Source organism: Felis catus, chromosome D4, assembly GCF_018350175.1.
Source record: "Felis catus isolate Fca126 chromosome D4, F.catus_Fca126_mat1.0, whole genome shotgun sequence".
NCBI lineage: Eukaryota > Metazoa > Chordata > Mammalia > Carnivora > Felidae > Felis > Felis catus.
In genome coordinates this window covers 602,368-623,318 of record NC_058380.1, presented here as the reverse complement: position 1 = coordinate 623,318, position 20,951 = coordinate 602,368, and the positions used below count along the sequence as shown (strand labels likewise).

Below are 20,951 nucleotides of genomic sequence, written 5' to 3'. Positions count from 1 at the left end.
AGCAGCAGAAATGGTAGAAATTTGGGTAAATACAACAAAAGTGTTCGTCTTCTCTTAAGTTCTTCAAATTATGTGGTCAAAGGTAAAAAATCTCAACACTAGTTGATGGGGGTCTTCAGTGTATACATATGAACATAATTCCTGTGAAAACCACAATACAGAGCACAGAAGAAAGGAACGTATATGGTTACAAGCCTTCCAGGTTGCACTTGCAGTGGCAAAGTATTAAATCTAACTAGAGCGTTGAAAGTTAGATTATGAAAGCTGCAAGCCCTGTAGCAGCCAGTAATTAAATAACAAAAATAACAAAAACCCAGATATAGCCAAAAAGTCAGTAGATAAAATTAAAATGGAATAGTAAAAAAAATATTTAAATAGTCCAAAAGAAATCAGAAAATGGGAACTAAGGAACAAAAAAACAGAGACACAGAAAATGAAAATAAAAGAACAGATGCATTAACACATAGGTACATAAGCATCTATTTTACAGGGAACACTGGAGATTAAGTGTTAATCTTACTCTAGTATCCGTTACTAATACCTTTTTAATGTCTGAGAGAACAAATTACACTATGAAGAATACCGGCCTATAAAGAGCAGCAGTTCCTTCATTAGAGTTTACACAGGCCAAAGTGACATATTTTAATCTCCATCAAACAAGGGAGCAAAACTAAGCTCTTAATCATGTGATGAGGAAGGGAGCCAAGAAAAAAAATCTTAAAAATGCAACAGCCCAGGTTTAAACACACACAGACTACAGACACTAGACACTCAAGAGACAGAGGGAGAGAAGAGAGCCTGACCTGTGACATTAATTTAACACAGAACTGTATGGAAAAGTGGACTAAATCACAACTCTTCAACCCCATTCACGTCTCCACAAAGGACACTCCATTACATACTCTTCCATTACAGAAAGAACAACATTGTGCACTGTTGGCTCTACAAGTTGTAAGAGTGACTGTAATTTATCTATTTTTCCCAGGCATAGTCCAAACTTCACTAAACGTTAAACAGATGTTATGGATTTCTTTCACAAAATGTTGGCAGTGACACATTTCAGTCTGAACTAGAATAGTCAGAAAAGTAAAATAACTCAAAGTGTCTTTTTCTTAAGGACAAAGCAAAACATAAAGAGAAATGGAGGATAAAAATTCTAAAGTTTTATTAGGTCTAAAATCAGATGGACATCAGAAGTTAATTATTCACTAAAATATTATCACTCTCACATATTGCTGGTGAGAATGCAACATGGTATGGTCACCTTGGAAAACACTGTGCCAGTTTATTATAAATTTAAACATGTTGTAATCATATGACCCAGCAACTCCTTTCTAGTTACCTACCCTGGAGAAAAAACTTACATCACACAAAAACCTCGAATCAATGTTTACAGCAGCTCTATTCATAATCACCAAAACCTGGAAATCACCCAAATGTCCTCCGATGGGTAAAAGGGTAAACACACTAGTACCAGTACACGGAATACTACTCAAGAAATGAAAAAATGGGTGAATCTCAGTTCATTTACTTTAGCTAAGTAAAGAGGCCAGTCTTTATGGAATTTCATTTATTTCACATTTTGTAAGAGGCAAAACCCTAGTGATCAGAGCAGGTTTTGCCAGGGGTTGAAGGGTGGGGGAAAGGTGTGACTATAAAGTTAGAATATGCAGGATTTCTTTGGTGAAGGAGCTGTTCAATATCATCGTGGTGGCAAGCACACAGAAACCATTCAATCTGAATAACACAGAAGGAAAAACCGAAAAAAGACTACAGACCCTCATGGACATGTGAGACAATGCCAAAAGCTTTTACATTCATACAACTGGAGGTCCAGAAGCAAAGGATAAATATATATTTATTTATGTAACATATAATAAACATAGCAAAAAATTAAATTACAATGGAATATTTTTTAAAGTATTCAAGGGGCGCCTGGGTGGCGCAGTCGGTTGGGCGTCCGACTTCAGCCAGGTCACGATCTCGCGGTCCGTGAGTTCGAGCCCCGCGTCAGGCTCTGGGCTGATGGCTCGGAGCCTGGAGCCTGTTTCGGATTCTGTGTCTCCCTCTCTCTCTGCCCCTCCCCCGTTCATGCTCTGTCTCTCTCTGTCCCAAAAATAAATGGAAAACGTTGAAAAAAAAAAAAAAAATTAAAAATAAAGTATTCAAATAGGGTTGCCTGACTGGTTCAGTTGATAGATCATGTGACCCTTGATCTCAGGGTCATGAGTTCAAGCCCCAAATTGGGGATAGAGTTTACTTAATTAAAAAAATTTAAAATATTCAAATCATCCAGAAAATGCATGAAAAGCAAACAGAAGAACAATAAAACAGACAAATAACTAAATGGGTAGACCTCAATCAAAAAATATCAATGATTACATTAAATGTAAATGATTCATAGATCTAAACATAAAAGGTAAAAGTATACTTTTTTTAAATTTTGATGAAAATCTTCATGACCTGAGGTTAAACAAAAGTCACAGACATCATATCAAAAACATATAAAAGAAAAAAAAAATTAACTGTCTTCTTAAAATAAAAAAATTTTGCTCTTTGAAAGATACTGTTATGAAAATGAAAAGACAAGGGGTGCCTGGCTGGCTCGGAAGAGCATGTGACTCTTGATCCCAGGGGTTGTGAGTTTAAGCCCCACACTGGGTGTAGGGATCACTTAAAAATAAATTCTTAAATAAGAAAAAAAAAAGGGGGGGGAAAGAAAATGAAAAGACAAGTTACAGAATGGGAGAAAATATTTGAAAATTGCATATATGACAAAGGACTTGTACAGAGAATACATAAAGAACTCTCAAAACAACAGTAAGGAAACAACCCAATGAAGCCATGAGTGGAAGACATGAACATAAACTTCACCAAAGAGGATGAACAGACAGCAATAAAGCACACGTAAAGATGCTCACAGTATCAACCATCAGGAAAATGAGATGCACTACACTCCCACTAGAATGGCTAAAATCAAATATACACAAACAGCACATGATGGAGAGCATGTAGAGAAACCAGAACTCTCATACATTGCTGGTGTGAATGCAAAATAGCACAAACCTCTGGGAAAACATCTTGGCTGTTTTTTTGTTTTTTTTTTTTAATGTTTGTTTACTTATTTTGGGTATAAAAGAGAGGGAGAGAGGGAAGGACACAGAGACAGGGAGAGAGAGAAGCCCAAGCAGGTTCCACACCCAGCACATAGGGCCCGACATGGGGATTGATCCCATGACAGTGAGATCATGACCTGAGCCCAAAGCCAATAGTAGAATGCTCAACTGATTGAGCCACCCAGGCACCCCTAGGCCAATTCATATAAACTAAAATGTAGGGGTGCCTGGGTGGCTTAGTCAGTTAAGAATCTGACTTTGGGTGCGCCTGGGTGGCTCAGTCGGTTAAGCGTCCGACTTCGGCTCAGGTTGTGATCTTGCGGTCCGTGAGTTTGAGCCCCGCGTCGGGCTCTGTGCTGACAGCTCAGAGCCTGGAGCCTGTTTCAGATTCTGTGTCTCCCTCTCTCTGACCCTCCCCCGTTCATGCTCTGTCTCTCTCTGTCTCAAAAATAAATAAACATTTAAAAAAAAATTAAAACAAACAAAAAAAGAATCCGACTTTGGTTCAGGTCATGTTCTCACCATTTGTGAGTTCTAGCCCCACATTGGGCTTTGCACTAACAGTGCAGAGCCTGCTTGGGATTCTCTATCTTGCTCTCTCTCTGCCCCTCCCCTACTCACACTTTCTCTCTCAAAATAAATACTTTAAATATATATACAAATGTATATAATACATATGGTATATGTTTATTATATAAATTTAAGAATATGTTTATGTATAAATATATATTTATAACATATTCATATTTATTATAAATATATAAGTATGTTTTAAATATATTTATATATAATTTTAATAAATATATATTTATGTTATATATACATGAAGAAAGCATGTGTGCACACACCAACATGAGCAGGGGAGAGGCAGACAAAGAGAATCCCAAGCAGACTCCACACTGTCAGCACAAAGCCCAATGCAGGGCTTGAACTCAAGAACCATGAGATCATGACCTGAGCCAAAACCAAGAGTGAGACCCATAACCAACTGAGCCACCCAGGTGCTCCTAAAGTCTTTATTTTTAAAAAGACAGGAAAATGTAAAAAGACACAGAACTTTCACAAATGACAAGTACTGTCCATGAAATTGCAAATTTAGTAGAGGGGGGTTTAAAAGCAGTTTAGTCAGAAAATGAAGAAATAATTGCTGAACTGAAATACAGATCTGAGGAATAATCAGGAATAAGCATAAAGATACAAAGAAATAGAAAGTATAAAGAAAGGGTAAAACAGATATAGAAGGTGAACAGAGAGCATGTCCCCAACTCTGGAATGAGAATCAGAGAAAATAAGGGAAAGAGCTCTGATTCTACTAAGGATGTAAACAGCTGCAGAGAAGACCATCCACACATATCATCAAACAAATCTGGATCTATAAAATCATAACATTTCTTGAGTCTATTAGAGACTCAAAGCCACAAGGCAACCAATAAATTTTTCTTCCTCAAAGCAAAGACATGACACAAACTGTTCGCTCCTGGGTCAACTTAGGAGAGGAAAGCAGTCCCTATTCAAGTGGGTAACAAGAAATCAGCTAAAATTTCATAAATTCTTTTTTTGTTGTTAAGTTTTTTCCTGTTTTTTTTCTTTACTTTTCTGTTTTTGTTTTTGTTTTGTTTTGTTTTGTTTTGGGTTTTTTTTGACATAGAAAAAGAGAAGGAGAGAGAGAGAGAGACAGAGAGAGACAGAGAGAGAGAGTGCATGTGTATGCAGGGGAAGGGCAGAGAGAGAGAATCCGAAGCAGGCTCTACACCATTGGCATAGAGCCCCATGTGGAGCTTGAAATCACGAATTGTGAGATTATGACCTGAGCCGAAATCAAGAGTTGGATGCTCAACCAACTGAGACAACCAGGTGCCCCAAATTTTGACAAATTCTTAACAACAAATACGGGATAGAGTGTCATTTTGGAACAGGTTGGAACCCCAGACACAAAGGGACACCACCAGAAAAACCAGGGTCATGTCAGAAAGAGCTCCCTGCCTCTGGCACAGGCACTGCCAGGAACAAAGTGAAGCCAGCATTCTTCTTTGATGGAAACCAAAAACCCTGAAATGCTGAAAAAAGGGCAACAAAGCAATGGAAGAAAAAATCTCTTGCTTCCAAGGGAGGAGCGCAAGTCAAACTCATCTAACGTTGGGAGATGGACAGAAAACACTCCTGTTACCAAGACAAAGATCCACTGCTTCAGGAAGAGGGCAAAAACCCCACTCCATGGGAGGGGCAGGAAACCCACTGGGCCCAGGATCCTACACTAACACCAAGCATTCATCTGATAACCCTGCAAGAGGAACATGGAAGTCTCTCCTGGCCAAGACCAACCCCAGATCCACGCGGGCTTTGGCTCTACTGGACAGGAGGAGCAGGAACACTGGGGAGCCCAACCCCTGAGGTGCAAGTACACAGGACTGCCCAATACTGAGGATGGACCCTGAAAACAGAGAACTCCCGTTGTGCCCACCACAAGCCTGGCACCAAGTAATAAGCATCAACAACTACTACTGGGGAGCGTCAAGCACATGGAGAAAGGTTCCCCTTAGAAAGGCAGAAAGCTGAGTGGATCTGGAACACAGAGAAGCAGCCTCCAGCTCCCAAAACCACATTCTAATCATAAGGAAAAACAGACCTTGAATTTGAGTTCACAGATGGAAGAATCTGAAACCTATGGTGAGGTGGTGATTTGAAGCCTACTGATGACGGAAACAGTAAAAATCCCAAACCAGCTCAACTGCTGACCACTCTGAATTGACGCCACACTACTAGCATGATAAACGTACCCATTTCTGAGCATAAATACTATTTGCTTCAGTCTCTGTTTTTCCACAACGTATCACTAAAAAAAAAAAAAAAATGATGACATACAAAAATTCATGAAAAAAGACCCCAGAAGTAGCAGAATCAGGCTCCAAGATGATACAGATGTTGGCACTATGAGACAGGGACATTAAAATAACCATGATTAAAAGTCACAGAGACAGAAATACGAATGGAGGGGAATATGGGAAGCTACTGTTTAATGCACAAAGAGTTTCAGTTTTAAAACATGAAAAGTGTCATGACACAGATGGTGGTGGGACGCCTGGGGGTAGGTAGGTTGAGCTCCTGACTCTTGATTTCGGCTCAGGTCACGATCTCGCAGTTTGTGAGTTCGAGTCCCGTGCTGGGCTCTGAGTGGGCTCTGTGCTGACAGCTTGGAGCCTGGAGCCTGCTTTGGATTCTATGTCTTCCTCTCTCTGTCCCTCCCCCACTTGCACTCTGTCACTCTCTCTCTCTCTCTCAAAAGTAAACATCAAAAAAAAAAAAGAAAAAAGATAGATGGCAGTGCACCTAAGTTAAATACGTCATGTATGTATTTAATACTATAACTGAATGCTTAAAAAGGATTAAGAAGGTAAGTTTTATGGTTTATGTATTTTATCACAATAAAAAAAATGAGGGAAAAAAGAGCTAGTACAAAGATATATGAAAGAGTCTTGAATCTTGAAGGTAGTGGTTTCATGAAGCTACAGAGGTGATAAAATTGCATAGAACAAACAAGTGATTGTAAAACCGATAAAATCTGAAAAAGCTCTGTGAATTTTACTAATGTCAATTTTCTGGATGTGAAGAGTATACTCTGTAACATGTTATCATTGTCAGAGGCTGAATGAAGGGTATGTAGAATCTCCTTGGATACTGGTTTTGTTTTGTTTTTTACAATTTTCTGTGAATTACAATTATTTCAAAATTAAAACTTTAAAAATATGTGTAACAGATGAAATAAGATTAGCAAAATATCAATAATTGTTGATGCCTAATGTGTATGTAGCTGCAGGTTAATCATTCTATTATTTTTACATATATATGAAAACTTCCAAAGTAAAACACTAAAGAGAAAAATAGCCATAATTAATAAATTAAAAGACTAATGGAAAAAGTTGTACAAATGCATTAACAAATGGGGACTTTCAGTAGACAGAAAAATTAAGGGTCAAATTGAAAATGCCAGAGGTAAAAAAAACATGACATTAGAAGTGAAGAATTCCTTCAAAGGGCTCACTGGTAGGTGGGACTTCAGCTGAGGAAAGAATCTGTGAACTTGAAGATAGGATAACAGAAATTACCCAAACTAAAATGCAAAGAAAAAACAAAGAGTAAAAGACATAGAAGCACCCAATCCCTGAGGTGATATACCGAATGGCTTAATACATGTGCAATTAGCACTGCAAGAGAAGCACAGAAAACAGAAGATTTGAAAAGATGTGGATGGGAATTTTCACACTAACACACCTTAGAAATAATACTGTCAAACTGGGGAAAAACAAAATTAAGAGAAAGGTTTCAAGGCAGCCCCAGCCCCCAAATTAACCCTTACAGCAGACTTCTTGTCAGGACCCACATGATCCAGAAGAGACTAAAGAACATCTTCAATGATGTCGGAGAAGAGCGGCCACCCCAGTTGTCAGTGGTCAACAATATATTCCTGGTCTCCCTCCCACACAGTTGTTCCCCATCCAATCTCTGTCTAGGTAGGACCCTCTCTCCACCACAAGGTCCACTTCTAGTCCCTCCTCCAATCTCCTGAAGTTCAAGGCTTTAACTTCTACCCACTGGCAGAAAACTCTGGGGCTCTATCTCCTGCCTCCAACTCTTCTGAGCTGCCTACTTCCTATTTTTACTGCTGTGCTTCACAGATACTCAACATGCCCAACCTGAAGTCACAACCTCATCTACCATGATTCTCTTTCAACTTTCTCTATCTCAACAAATGCAATCACCATCAAGGACTCCTGATCCCTCCCATTCGGCCAATAATTGTGCTTCCTAAATATTCCCCAAATCCAAACCCATCCAGCACTCTACCTCAGCTACCATTATGCTAGTCCAACCTACAAATGTCTTCGGCATTTTCATAGGCTAATCACTGACCAAGCTGTACCTACTACTATCCGCCGTCAATCCCTTCTCCCTGTGGCATCCACAATAGTTCTTTCTAGGATGTCACACACTCTCCAGGCTCTGCTTTAGTAGCTTTATGCTGGTCTCCGGACGATGATCAAACTCCTCGTACCAAACTCCATGCAGTGTGGACCTTATGTACTTGACAGCCTCATCTCAGAACACACTCTGCGGCTCACACCCTGCTCTTGTCAGTTGCTCACAGACGGCATGCTTCCTCTTTGCATAGTGCCTATGTACAACTACTCTGTCTAGGACCTCTTTGTTAGGTTACACCTACACATGATTCAGATGTCAGCTCAATTTTCAGGAAATGATTCCATGTTCTTCTTAAAAGTCAAATTCCTGATGTATGCTTCAACAGGCATTAAGTAACTCTCCTCTGTAGCACTGAGCGCAACCACAATTTTAGATTTATTTCCATAATTAACTTAGGAGTTCACCAATAGGCTATAACCTCCATGAGTATCAAAGATTGTATCTGTTCTTCCTCACATTTTAAAGCCTAGCACATAGTTAAAAAAAAAAAGAGAGTAAACTTAAAACTGTAGAGTGAAAACAACCCCTAAAAAAATAAAAATTTGTAATATCTTACCTAGACACAAATTCACTTAATTCTGAATATTCGGTGGGCTCCATTATTATGTTGAGGTCAGTAATAACAGAAGATAAACTCTCCTTATTCTAAAATTTAAAAAAAGTTTGTACATCAGATCACAGTAAACATTTAAATAAAATAAAGAGACAAAAATTATTTTAAAAAATACAAAATGAAATACCACCAAGCAATAGGAAAAGGTAATTTTAAAAAGCCACAACAGGAAAAAAAAAGCAAATATAATCACACAAAAAACTTGATATTTTTTAAACTTTATTTCTGAGAGAGAGAGAGAGAGAAAGCAAGCACATGGATGGGGGAGAGGCAGAGAGAGAGAGAGGGAGAGAATCCTAAGTGGGCTCCACAGGGGGCTCGATCACATGACTGTGAGATCATGACCTGAGCCGAACTCAAAGAGGCGAACTCAGACGCTCAACCAAGCCACCCAGGCATGCCAGAAACTCAAAATATTTATATTAAAAAATGACTTTATAACTAAAAGTGAAAGAATAACCTGGCAAAAAATTTTTACAATAAATATGACAAGGAGAAATGAAAACTGAAAAGAAAAATGTGAAAGACATGAATTAAAAACTGAAACGTATTAGACAATTAACATGGAAAAAAGTATTCACTCTCACTAGTAAAAAGACAAATGTAAATTAAACCAATGAGATAATACTTTTACCTATGAAATCATTTTGACAATACATACTTTAAAATATACATATTCTCGGGGCACCTGGGTGGCTCAGTCAGTTGGGTGACTAACTTCAGCTCAAGTCATGATCTCATGGTCTGTGAGTTCTAGCCCTGCATCGGGCTCTATGCTAACAGCTCAGGACCTGGAGCCTGCTTCAGATTCTTTGTCTCCCTCTCTCTCTGCCCCTCCCCCACTCATACACTGTCTCTCAAAAATGAATAAATGTTCAAAAAAATTTTTTTCAATACACATATTCTCTATACCAGCAGTATGACTTCAAGAATCTATCCTAAAACAGTAAGAAATGAAGACAGAGACTTATGGCTACCTATTACAAAAACATATTTTGATCTGTAAACTCGGGTTTTCTCCTTCACTCTAGTAAATTTTGCTCTATTATATAGTTGCCTATCATTTGTCTTTCACTTGTTTTTACAAAAAGCATATATTGACCATTTGTGGTCTTCCAGATTGTTCTTTTCACTTGCTCTTACAGGTGATTTTCCTCAAGAGTGCCATCCATATTTACCTCCTGGTTACTTCAAATATAGTTCTCAGCACTATAATCACTTTCTTTCTCTCAGTTCTCTTTCCTCTTACTCAATTTTCTATAAATGCTTCATTTGATAGAGCAGGTTTTATATAGTGTGTTCTTGTATTTATTTCCTGGACTAATTCTTTCAAAGTGAACTTATCCCCATTTTCTTATTAATTCATCTCATTACAGTACGTTTGCACATGTCCTAAATGAAGATAATAAAACATGGCACCATATTTGTGCTCTATTCTGGGACTACTATGTGTTCACAGGAGTAGATCTAACAATTTCTAATATTTCCTAAGAAAACAGTGAGTGGTTACTTCTTGACACTTCCCCATTTATCTAGGCACTATCTGATGTGTCTCTGTATTTTGAGCTGCTGGAGAAATGGATATTGAGGGCTTATAATCTCTGTTTAGTTTTTTAGCTGCCTGAGGATACAGTGGGAATTGTTAGGAGCAAAGGATCTCAACAGATATTTCTTCAAAGACATACAAATGGGCAGAAAGCACATGAAATAATGGCCAGCATCATTAGTCATCACCTGGTCATTCCATTTGACCCAACAATTCTATTGTTAGACATACACCTAAGAAAAATGAAAACATATGCCTACTTATAAGCTTACACACGAATGTTTACAGTAACATTAACAGTAGTAAAAAGGTGAAAATAGCCCAAATGCCCATCACCTAATAAATGAGTAACTAAATTTGATATATTCATACAATGGAATATATTCAATCAAAAAAAGGAAATGAAGTAATGATACCTGCTATATGCACAAACCTTGAAAATACTATCTTGAGTGAAAGGAGCCAGTCAAAAAGATCACATATTACATGATTCCATTTCAACAAACTGTCCAAAATACACAAACCCATAAAGATAGAAAACAGATTAGCTGTTGTGTAGGTCTGGGCAGAAGAAGAGGGACTGAGGGATGATAAAAAGTAAGGGGTTTCCTTTTGAGGTGATAAAAATGTTCTAAAATTGATGTGGTGATGGTTGTACAACTCTGAATATACTAAAATTTACTGTATATTTTAAATGGATGAATTATTTGATATGTGAATTATTATCTCATTTGACCGGTTTTAAATTTTTTAAAAAACCTCAGAGGCACATCTTGTCTTTTGCTTGAATATGTGTGGGTGTGTGTTGGATTTTGGCCTTTCACCCATTAGGAAAGGCAAATAAACCTTACCTCACTATAAAGCCTATGATTTACAGGCCCCTCCTTATTTATTTATATCAAGATTTATATCAAGAGTTGTATGCTTAACAGACTGAGCCACCCAGGCACCCCAGATGTCTTTTTTAGTGTTTTTGTTTCCTTCAGATAAATACCCAGAAGTGGAATTGCTGGATCATGTGGTAATTCTGTTTTTAATTTTTGAAGGAATTCCATACTCTTTTCTATAATGACTGTACAAATTTACATTTCTACCAATAGTCAATAATACACAAGAGTTCCCCTTCCTCCACATCCTGGACAATACTTATTTCTTGTCTTTTTTATAACAGCCATCCTAATAGGGGTTAGGTGATATTTCATTGTGGTTTTGATTTCTATTCTCTGATTTTTTTTATATACCTGTTTGGCAATCTGTATGTCTTTTTGAAAAAATGTCCATTCAGATCCTCTGCCCATTTTTAAACCAAATTGTTTGGTTATTTTGCAATTGAGTTATAGCAGGTCTTTATATATACTGGAGATGAACCCCATCAGATATAGGATTTGGAAATATCTTCTCCTATTCCAAGGGTTAACTTTTCATTCTGCTGATGGTTTCCTTTGCTATAGGGAAATTTTTTAGTTTTATGTAGTCACACTTCTTGATTTTTGCTTTTGTTGTTTTTGCTTTTTGGTATCAAACAAAAAAATCAACACTGGGACATGTCAAGGAGTTTACTGCCTATGTTTTCTTCTAGGATACTTATGGTTTCTGGTCTTACATTCAAGCATTTAGTCCATTTTGGGTTAATTTTTTGTGTATGGTGTAAGACAGAGGTTCAGTTTCATTCTTTTACATGTGGCTCTCCACGTTTCTGAACACCATTTAGTGAACAGACAGTCCTTTCCCCATTGTATATTCTTGACTATCATAAATTAATTTACCACATATGTGTGGGTTTAGTTCCAGGTTCTCAATTCAGTTCCATTAATCTTTATATGCCAATACCATATTGTTTCAATTATTATAGCTTTTGTAATACAACTTGAAGTCAGGAATCATGATGCCTCCAGGTTTTTTCCTTTCTTAAGAGTCAACTGTCTATTAGGGATCTTCGGCGGTTCCATACACATTTTAGAATTCTATTTTCTATTTCTGTGAAACCTGCCGTAGGACTTTTGATAGGGATTGTAGTTGAATCTGTAGATTCCTTTTAGTACTGTGGACATTTAAAAAATATTAACTCTTCTAATCCATGAGCACAGAATATCTATCCATTTATTTGTGCCTTCAACTTCTCTTGTCAATGTCTTATTGCTTACAATGACCAGGTTTTTGATCTCCTGTAGGTATTTCAATCTTTTTGAGGTAATTAAATAATTTCTCTTATAGTGCATTATTAGTGTACAGAAAAAGAACAGATTTTTGTATACTGATTTTGTATCTTGCAGCTTTACTGAATTCATTTATAAGTTCTAATAACTTCTTGGTGGATTCTTTAGGGTTATCTAGATTTATTTTTAAGTTCATTTTCTCTTGCTTGCTTGCTAGCAATAATCTCCACATGGGTCTTGAACTCATGTCCCTGAGATCAAGAGTTGCACATTCCTCTGACTGAGGCAGCCAGGCACCCCTGTTTAGGGTTTTCTATATAGAATATCATGTCATCTGCAAATAGTGATAGTTTTACTTCTTCCTTTCCAATGTGAATGCCTTTTATTTCTTCTTTTTCCCTAATTGCTCTGGGTAGGACTTCCAATACTACGCTAAATAAAAGTGGCAAGGGTAAAAACCCTGTTCCTCATCTTAGAGGAAATTCTTTCATCTCTTCACCATTGAGTATAATGTGGGATGGTATAAATTGCCTTTATTAGGTTGAAGTAAGCTCCCTCTATACCTATTTCTTGGGCATTAATATAAAAAAAGGGATGTTGAGGGGCGCCTGGGTGGCTTAGTTGGTTGGGCATCTGACTTCAGTTCAGGTCATGATCTCACAGGTCGTGACTTTGAGCCCCGCGTCAGGCTCTGTGCTGACAGCTCAGAGCCTGGAGCTGCTTCGAAATCTGTGACTCCCTCTCTCTCTGACCCTCCCCCACTCATGCTCTGTCTCTCTCTGTCAAAAAAATAAACATTAAAAAAAAAAAGGGTTGAATTTTCTCATATACTTTTCCTGCATCTATTGAGATGATCATATGATTTTTATCCTTCATTTTGTTAATATGATATATCACAGTAATTGCTGCAAATGTTAAACTACTCCTGCACTCCTGGATTTAATCCCACTTGATCAAGGTGTATAATCCTCTTACTGTATTGTTGAATTTAGTCTGTTAATATTTTGTTGAGGGTTTTTGCATCTATGTTCATTGGCAATATTGGCATGTAATTTTCTTTTCTTGTGGTGTCCTCGTCTAGTTTTGGTATCAGGGTAACACAGGCCTCTAAAGTGAATGTATGGGTCTTCTTTCTTCTTCTATATTTTTGTAAGTATTAGAGAAGGATTGGTATTAAGTCTTCTTTGAATGTTGGGTAGAATTCTCTAGTGAAGCTATTTGGTCCTAGATTTTTGTTTGCTGGAAGGTTTTCAATTACTGATTTAATCTTACTAGTAACCAGTCTCTTCAGATTTCTTCTTGGGTCAGTCTTGGAAGGCTGTATAAGTCTCTAGGAATTGATTCATGTCTTTTAGGTTGTCCAATATGTTAGCATACAATTGTATTCTTATTATCTTTCCTAGTTTTGTGATATCAACTGCAATGTCTCTTTCACTTCTGATTTTCAGTTCCCTCTCTTTTTTCTTGGTGAGTCTAGCTAAAGGTTTGCCTATAATTGTTTACCTTTCAAAGAAAACAGCTCTTGGTTTCACTGGTCTTTTCTACTGCCTTTTCAGATTCTATTTCACTTATTTCTGCTCTGAGCTTTGTTATTTCCTTCCGACTTTGGGCTCTATTTGTTTTTGTTTTCTAGTTCACTGAGGTGTTAAGACAGGTTTTTTGAAATTTTTCTTGTTCCTTGAGGTATAAATTTATAGCTATGAACTTCCCTTTTAGAACTGCTCTTGCTGCATCCCAGAACTTCAGTATGTTATATTTTTATTTTCCTTTGTCATGAGGTATTTCATTATTTCTCATTTAATTTCTTCATTAACCTGTCAATATTTTAGTAGCATGTTATTTAATCTCCACATGTTTGCGCATTTTCCAGTTTTCTTCTTGCAACTGTCGTCAGAAAAGATGCTTGATATTAATCTTCTTAAACTGTCAAGACTTGTCTTGTGGCCAAACACATGATCTATCCTGGAGAATGGTACATGTGCACTTGAGAAGACTGTATTTTCTTGTTTGTGAATGGAATGCTCTGTATGTATATGTTAAGTGCATCTGGTCTAACCTGTCATTTAAAGCCCATCTTTCCTTATTGATTTTCTGCCTGGATGACCTATCCATTGATGTAGGGTATTAAGGTCCACTACCATTACTGTACTGCTGTCCATTTCTCCCATTAGGTCTTTTAGTATTTGTTATATATTTAGGTGCTCCTATTTTTGGGTGCACAGATATGTATAAATGTTATATTCTCACGTTGTATCAACCAACCCCTTTGTTGTTACATAATGCTCTGCTTTGTCTCTAATGATAGTCTTTGTTTAAAAGTCTATTTTGTCTAGGGGTGTCTGGGTGGCTCAGTTGGTTAAGCACTTCAGCTCAGGTCATGATCTCATGGTCTGTGAGTTTGAGACCTACCTCAGATTCTGTGTCTCCTCTCTCTCTCTGCCCCTCCCCCCTCACATTCTTTCTCTCTCAAAAATAAATATTTTTTAAGTCTATTTTGTCTAACCGAAGTATAGCTACCCCAGCTTTCTTTTGGTTTCCATTTACATGGAGTATCTTTTCCCATCCATCCCTCCACTTTCAGTGTGTGTTTGTCCTTATGTTTGAAGTGAGTCTCTTGGGGCGCCTGGGTGGCGCAGTCGGTTAAGCGTCCGACTTCAGCCAGGTCACGATCTTGCGGTCCGTGAGTTCGAGCCCTGCGTCGGGCTCTGGGCTGATGGCTCAGAGCCTGGAGCCTGTTTCCGATTCTGTGTCTCCCTCTCTCTCTGCCCCTCCCCCGTTCATGCTCTGTCTCTCTCTGTCCCCAAAATAAATAAATGTTGAAAAAAAAAAAAAAAATGAAGTGAGTCTCTTGTAGGCAATGTATAGATGGGTCTTGGTTTTTGTTTTTTTTTTTTTTTTAATCCATTCAGCCACTCTATGGTTTTGATTAGAGGATTTAGTTACTTTACATTTAAAGTATTAATTTTGTATGTGCTTATTGTCATTTGTTATTTTCTGGCTGTTTCATATTTCCTCTGTTCTTCTTCTGCTACTCTTTTTTTTGTGGCTTATTGACTTTCTTTAATGGTACACTTAGATCCCTTTCCCATTATCTTTTGTGTATCTACTGTAAGTTTTGGTTTGTAGTTACCATGACACTTACATATAACTTGTATTCGTAACAGTCTACTTTAGGGGCACCTGGGTGGCTCAGTTGGTTGGGTGTCCGACTTCAACTCAGGTCATGATCTCGCAGTTTGTGAATGTGGGCCCGCATCGGTCTCTGTGCTGACAGCTCAAAGCCTTGAGCCTGCTTTGGATTCTGTGTCTCCCTCTTTCTCTGCCCCTCCCCCACTCATGCTCTGGCTCTGTCTCTCTCTCTCAAAAATAAATAAACATGAAAAATAAATTTTTAATTTCCCTACTATGGAATCATTTTGTTCATTACATCGGGTTTCAGGAAGAGTAGTCACAAAAACCTACTTAGCCATTTTTCCTACAAACTGACACCCATCTGATTTATTATGCTTTATGGAGTATGAATATGGACACATGTTAATTCCGATATTCTTATGACACCAGACAGAAACTCTGGAGAATGGAACTGTATATTCCAATCACTGCTGACAATAACAGCTGTGCCAACATGGGTAATCATTCAAACTCACTTGAGGTATTTCCCTATAAAATAAGGGCATTGAGCTTAATAGTCATAGTGACCTTATAAGGTCATTTATGGTTCTTACCTTCTATTACTATGATTTTATTATAACAATACTAAGTACAGTAGTTTTATTATTTAGGTTACCTTTCAATTTTCTCATGGTTAAATATCTCCCTCTAGTGGAAATTTTGTTTAAAAAATGTTTAAGAATTCAGAAGACTGCTGTGTCTTCACCATTTTCTTCCCTACAAGTCTCAACTATAAAAATCTGAACACATAAAATGGTAAAACCATTTTAGAAGGCAATGTGGTACCATCAATCAGAATTTACATGTACATCTCCTATGAGAGCAGGTCTACTACTCTAAAGGCATATTTACACAAGTAGGCCTAGAATATATGAGGCTTTACCATTAACTAATAAAAAGTTTTTTAAAAAATTCTCATCAGTTCATTACATTAGAATTTTAACAAAGAAATATAGTCTGTTGTTCCCTACTTCTCCTACATACGACTCATTCCTAAAATCTTCCTTTTTCGGGAGTTGTTTGAGACTACTTGCAACATCTTACTTAGTAGTCTGGTCCTCAAGAAAAATCATAAAATTGGTAAGGCACAGAGAGAAACCAAGTGTTGGTAACATAACCAGGGAGAGTCTGCAGCAAATTAAGTAAAATTGAGCAGTTCAAAAATTCCTGCTATTTTGGGGCGCCTGGGTGGCTCAGCCAGTTAAGCATCCAACTTCAGCTCAGATCATGACCTCACGGTTCGTGAGCTCGAGCCCCACATTGGGCTCTGTGCTGACAGTGCAGAGCCTGCTTGGGATTCTCTCTCTCTCTCCTTCTTTCTCTTCCCCTCCCCCACTTGCACACACGCATGCTCTCTCTCTCAAAATAAACTTTAAAAAAAATCCCTACTATTCTGAAATGTAAATAATGACAACTTGTATCTCTTTAGAGATTCAGCAGTTCCTGTGTATCTTTGTCTACCAAATGTCAACTGTCCTCTCCTTAGATTTTTCCTCCCTGCATTCCCTAAAGCATATGGGACACAAACTACTGGTAGTTCCCAAAACTTGTACTTCTTTCTAACACCAATATTTCACTGGTCTCACAGCCATGCATAACAAAGACTGAATTTCCAGTCTCTCCTACAGTAGGTTACTGGCCAACAGAATGTAGGTAATAATGATGTATGTTACTTCTAGAAAGTATCTTTCAACAGAAAAGGTAAGCCCTTGTTTGCCCATTCCCCATCCCAACACCTGAAGTGCTCAAATCATCACCATACCATGATTTGGAAGCCACAAGACTAATGGCAGAGCCTGATACTCATAAGGCCACCATGTGGCTCTTGAAAGCTTACCTTACAATTTTGTTTAAGCAACAGAGAAACTTCTAGTACTTGTAGTACTTTGATCCACCTTTATTAAGTTTTCTGTCATATGTAGCTCAACTAATTCCAATTGATTCAGCATGTGAGCTAACAGTACAAATTTAAGTCATTAGTAAATGCTCACAAAATTTTCAATCATGCTTTGGTACTATGGGATGATCATAATATGAAGCTAAAAGTACTGCTGAGCTTAATATTAAGACATATTACGTTAATAATGGCAAAGCTCAATGCCATTATTGACATTATGTATGGGCTGGTGCCACCACAGCCTAGTAGAAGGCGGGAACATGGCCACTGCAGCAGGGCCCACATGGCTCCAGTCTTGTCTATACTGCCTCATACAGCCACCCAGGACCAGCAAGCCAAACAACTAAGGGAGTTACCCAGTGCCGGTTCATGCTGAGAATGCCTCTGGTCAGGCAGCAGCCATTCTTCAGAAGCACATCATGGCCTAAAAAAATATCTCCAAACTGTGATGTCATCCTTGATCTGACTCCTAATGGGATCAAACTACCATTGGTATTTTCCTTCAGAGGCTTAAGGGACCAAAAAATGCAACTAAAACAAAAAGGAATTAAAAAAACTGCAGTCTATTTTATCTCTTAAGCCACAGCCCCATTAATGAACAGGCCAAACAGTCTTTGGGGACAAGCCATTCTGGAATGTACAGCTCCACTCAGCAGCTGGTTCACCTCAAATTCTAAGGAGGAAGCTTCTCTTTTCAGTTGGACTTATGGACAAGCTCCCAGGATGAGCCTAATTTTGCCAACAATCTTGCTACTCTCCGTATAAACAATAACAGAAATAGCCTGAATGACCCCAAAGCTACTAGGACGCTCCTGGGCAGTGTATACACTGCTATTACAGATTTCTTAGACACAGAGATGGACTTAGGGCCTGACTCCACCAACCTGACATGGACTGTAGGCCTGGTCCATTAATGGAGGCCAGGATGCAAGTGAGTATGTGGAATATCACTACTCTGAATTTAGGATCACATTAGCTCCAAAGAGAAAAAATTCAGGGGCCCCTGGATGGCTCAGTCAGCTGAGCAACCAACTCTTGATTTTGGCTCAGGTCATGATCTCACAGTTCGTGAGACTGAGCCCTGAACTGGGCTCTGTGCTGACAGTAGGGAGCCTGCTTGGGATTCTCTCCCTCCCTCTCTGCCCCTGCCCAACTCGTGTTCATGTTCTCTTTCTCAAAAATAAATTTAAAAACTTACTTAAAAAAAGAGAGAGAGAGAATTCAGTTGGCATGACTGTACAACCTTTTGCAATGGGATAACACCCAGGTGTTCCTGGACACCCAAAAGAGAAGGAAGCAGGGGGTCCTGGCACAGCCTTTCCATCCCAAGTGAGACCAATCCATTTGTATCCACATTCTGTTTTAGTCTTTGGCAGATAATCTTTGAGGTTATGCAACACAAAAATATCATCTTGGTGACCCTGTACGTTCCTAAGGCCTGGTGACAATCTGGAAAAGTTTACCTCCCCTAAGGCCACTCATCACCCATGCCCTGACTGTGCCATATCCTGCTCAACCAGCCCTGGCAATGACATACCGTGAATGTCTTTAATTACCTCAGCAGTGTTCCAGGGGGAATACTCTGAAGTGGGAGTGAGGTGGGAGCTCTGTCATCAGATGAGGGGCCCAGACATGCTTCAGCCTTTTCTCCGCCTGGTGGGACCAGAGGCAGCAACCAGGGATATGGACTGCAAAGACTTCTCGAGAAGCAAAACCTCTCACCCAGACAACTGGAGCAGGCACTCCTGAGTAGTTGGAGGTCACTATCTGTCACTTTAAGGAAGCAGGGTCCTGATTATCTGACATCAGTCCTTGTTCTATACGAAAGGGGAAAACTTGGGGCTGTTTTTGTGCTTGAGGACAATGATCAGGAGTCTTGGTAGATAACCATGAATATAAGCAGCAACTTGTCCATGTGACTTGGGTTGTGATACCTGGGCTGCACCTGCTTTACCAATGAGTTGAGCCAAGACAGCCTGTCCACCCTTCCCCATTCACCTCCTTTACACATACTCCACATAGGCCCAGTTCACAAAACTAACTAGTTGAACTGTTTTCTGCTATCAAAGTTTGTGCCCAGGCCTGGTCAATTCTTGAAATTACGCCTGGACCCCACTCTTCTTGGACCCATACTTTGAAGGTATCTGAACCTTGTTCTGCCCAACCCTGGCCATATGCTGCACACTATCATTCTGTCTACTTCCTGATTTTATGTGAAAGTCTTAGCCAAAAGTATCTTCCTCTTGTGTCATGTCTTAGCAGTCCAATATAACTTGCTGGCATAACCACAAAACACCTTGGAGTCTAATTCTTCAGCCCTGAGCTTTCAGATGGCTGTGGTTCCAAATGACTACAACCTCAGGAGAGGTCCTGAACAAGGACACCCCAATCAGCTGCTCCCAAATCCCTGATCCACAGAAAATGGGTGAGGTAAACAGTTTTTTGTTGTTTCAAGCCATTAAATTTGGGGGATATTTGTTAAGCAACAGCAGATAACTAATAAGTAATAGATGGCTGGTATATCAGCCGACTAACGAAGGCATCCAGAACTATTCCCCTGACCTTGGGGCTTGCTCTGAGGGATGAGGAGGATCTTGCTATCTGCCTTCCAATAAAGCCCATATACGCTCAGCAACAACCCTCTCATATGCAGTTGTCAGGGTGTTTATACTGTAAAAATTTTTCTGACATGGTATCACTTTGCACAAATGTACTACAAGAGGGCCCTGGTTCATGAATTCCTCCTTAGTTCAGCCATTGCTGAAGGCTGTGGTATGGGAATTGCTTAACCACAGCAGCAGAATCTCTGTTATCACAACATACTCCTTCATTTACCTGGACTTCCAGAATCTGAAATTCAAGTTGAAATGTAATCATGTGGCAATTTCCTGATAACCTGTGTCTCTGCAGAACTTTCTTTATACCTGTAAATCAGAAAAAAAAAATATTTATTTGCAAATAAGTTTCCACCAAATACCTCTTATTTTTGTGAACATTTATAACATGTGGATATACATGTGAGGTTGTATGTTAGCATTTACATTGCAAAATCTAGAAAGATATGCACCAAACTGATTTACCTTTGCAAAGATGAACTAAAGATAACTTGTACTTTCTACATCTCAATTATACCAAAGATTATGGTAAGAAGTAAAACACGCTAGTATAACTCTACACAAGTTTGAATCATAACTGATAGGGTTTTCCCCCAACATTATATGACTCTAGTTAAAAAGAGTACATGGAATCTACCTATTTGGTTGTGTTACCTTACAAAACTTTATACTTAAATGTGTAAAGTGCATTTTGCTAAGTATACAACTCAATATTTTTTTCACATGAGTTTCCCATCTAACTTCCACTGAGATCAAGATACAGAAATGTTAAAATATGCCATAAAGTGCCCTTATGCCCTTCCCCAGGCTACTCGTCCCCCAAGAGATAACCACTATTTTCACTTTAACATCATCTAATC

General features: G+C 38.6%; 1 protein-coding gene across 10 annotated transcripts in view; it reads right to left on the bottom strand.

The window, feature by feature from the left end:
• Positions 1-20,951, bottom strand: part of CENPP (centromere protein P) — a 230,375-nt gene that overhangs the window by 188,379 nt on the left and 21,045 nt on the right. For all 10 annotated transcript variants that reach the window (XM_045043496.1, XM_045043494.1, XM_023243194.2 and 7 more), the window contains 2 exons: positions 20,312-20,400; positions 8,650-8,738 (listed from right to left, as the gene is read on the bottom strand). In XM_045043496.1, the coding sequence (XP_044899431.1) occupies positions 8,650-8,738; positions 20,312-20,400 (178 nt within the window). The remainder of the gene's footprint in view (positions 1-8,649; positions 8,739-20,311; positions 20,401-20,951) is intronic.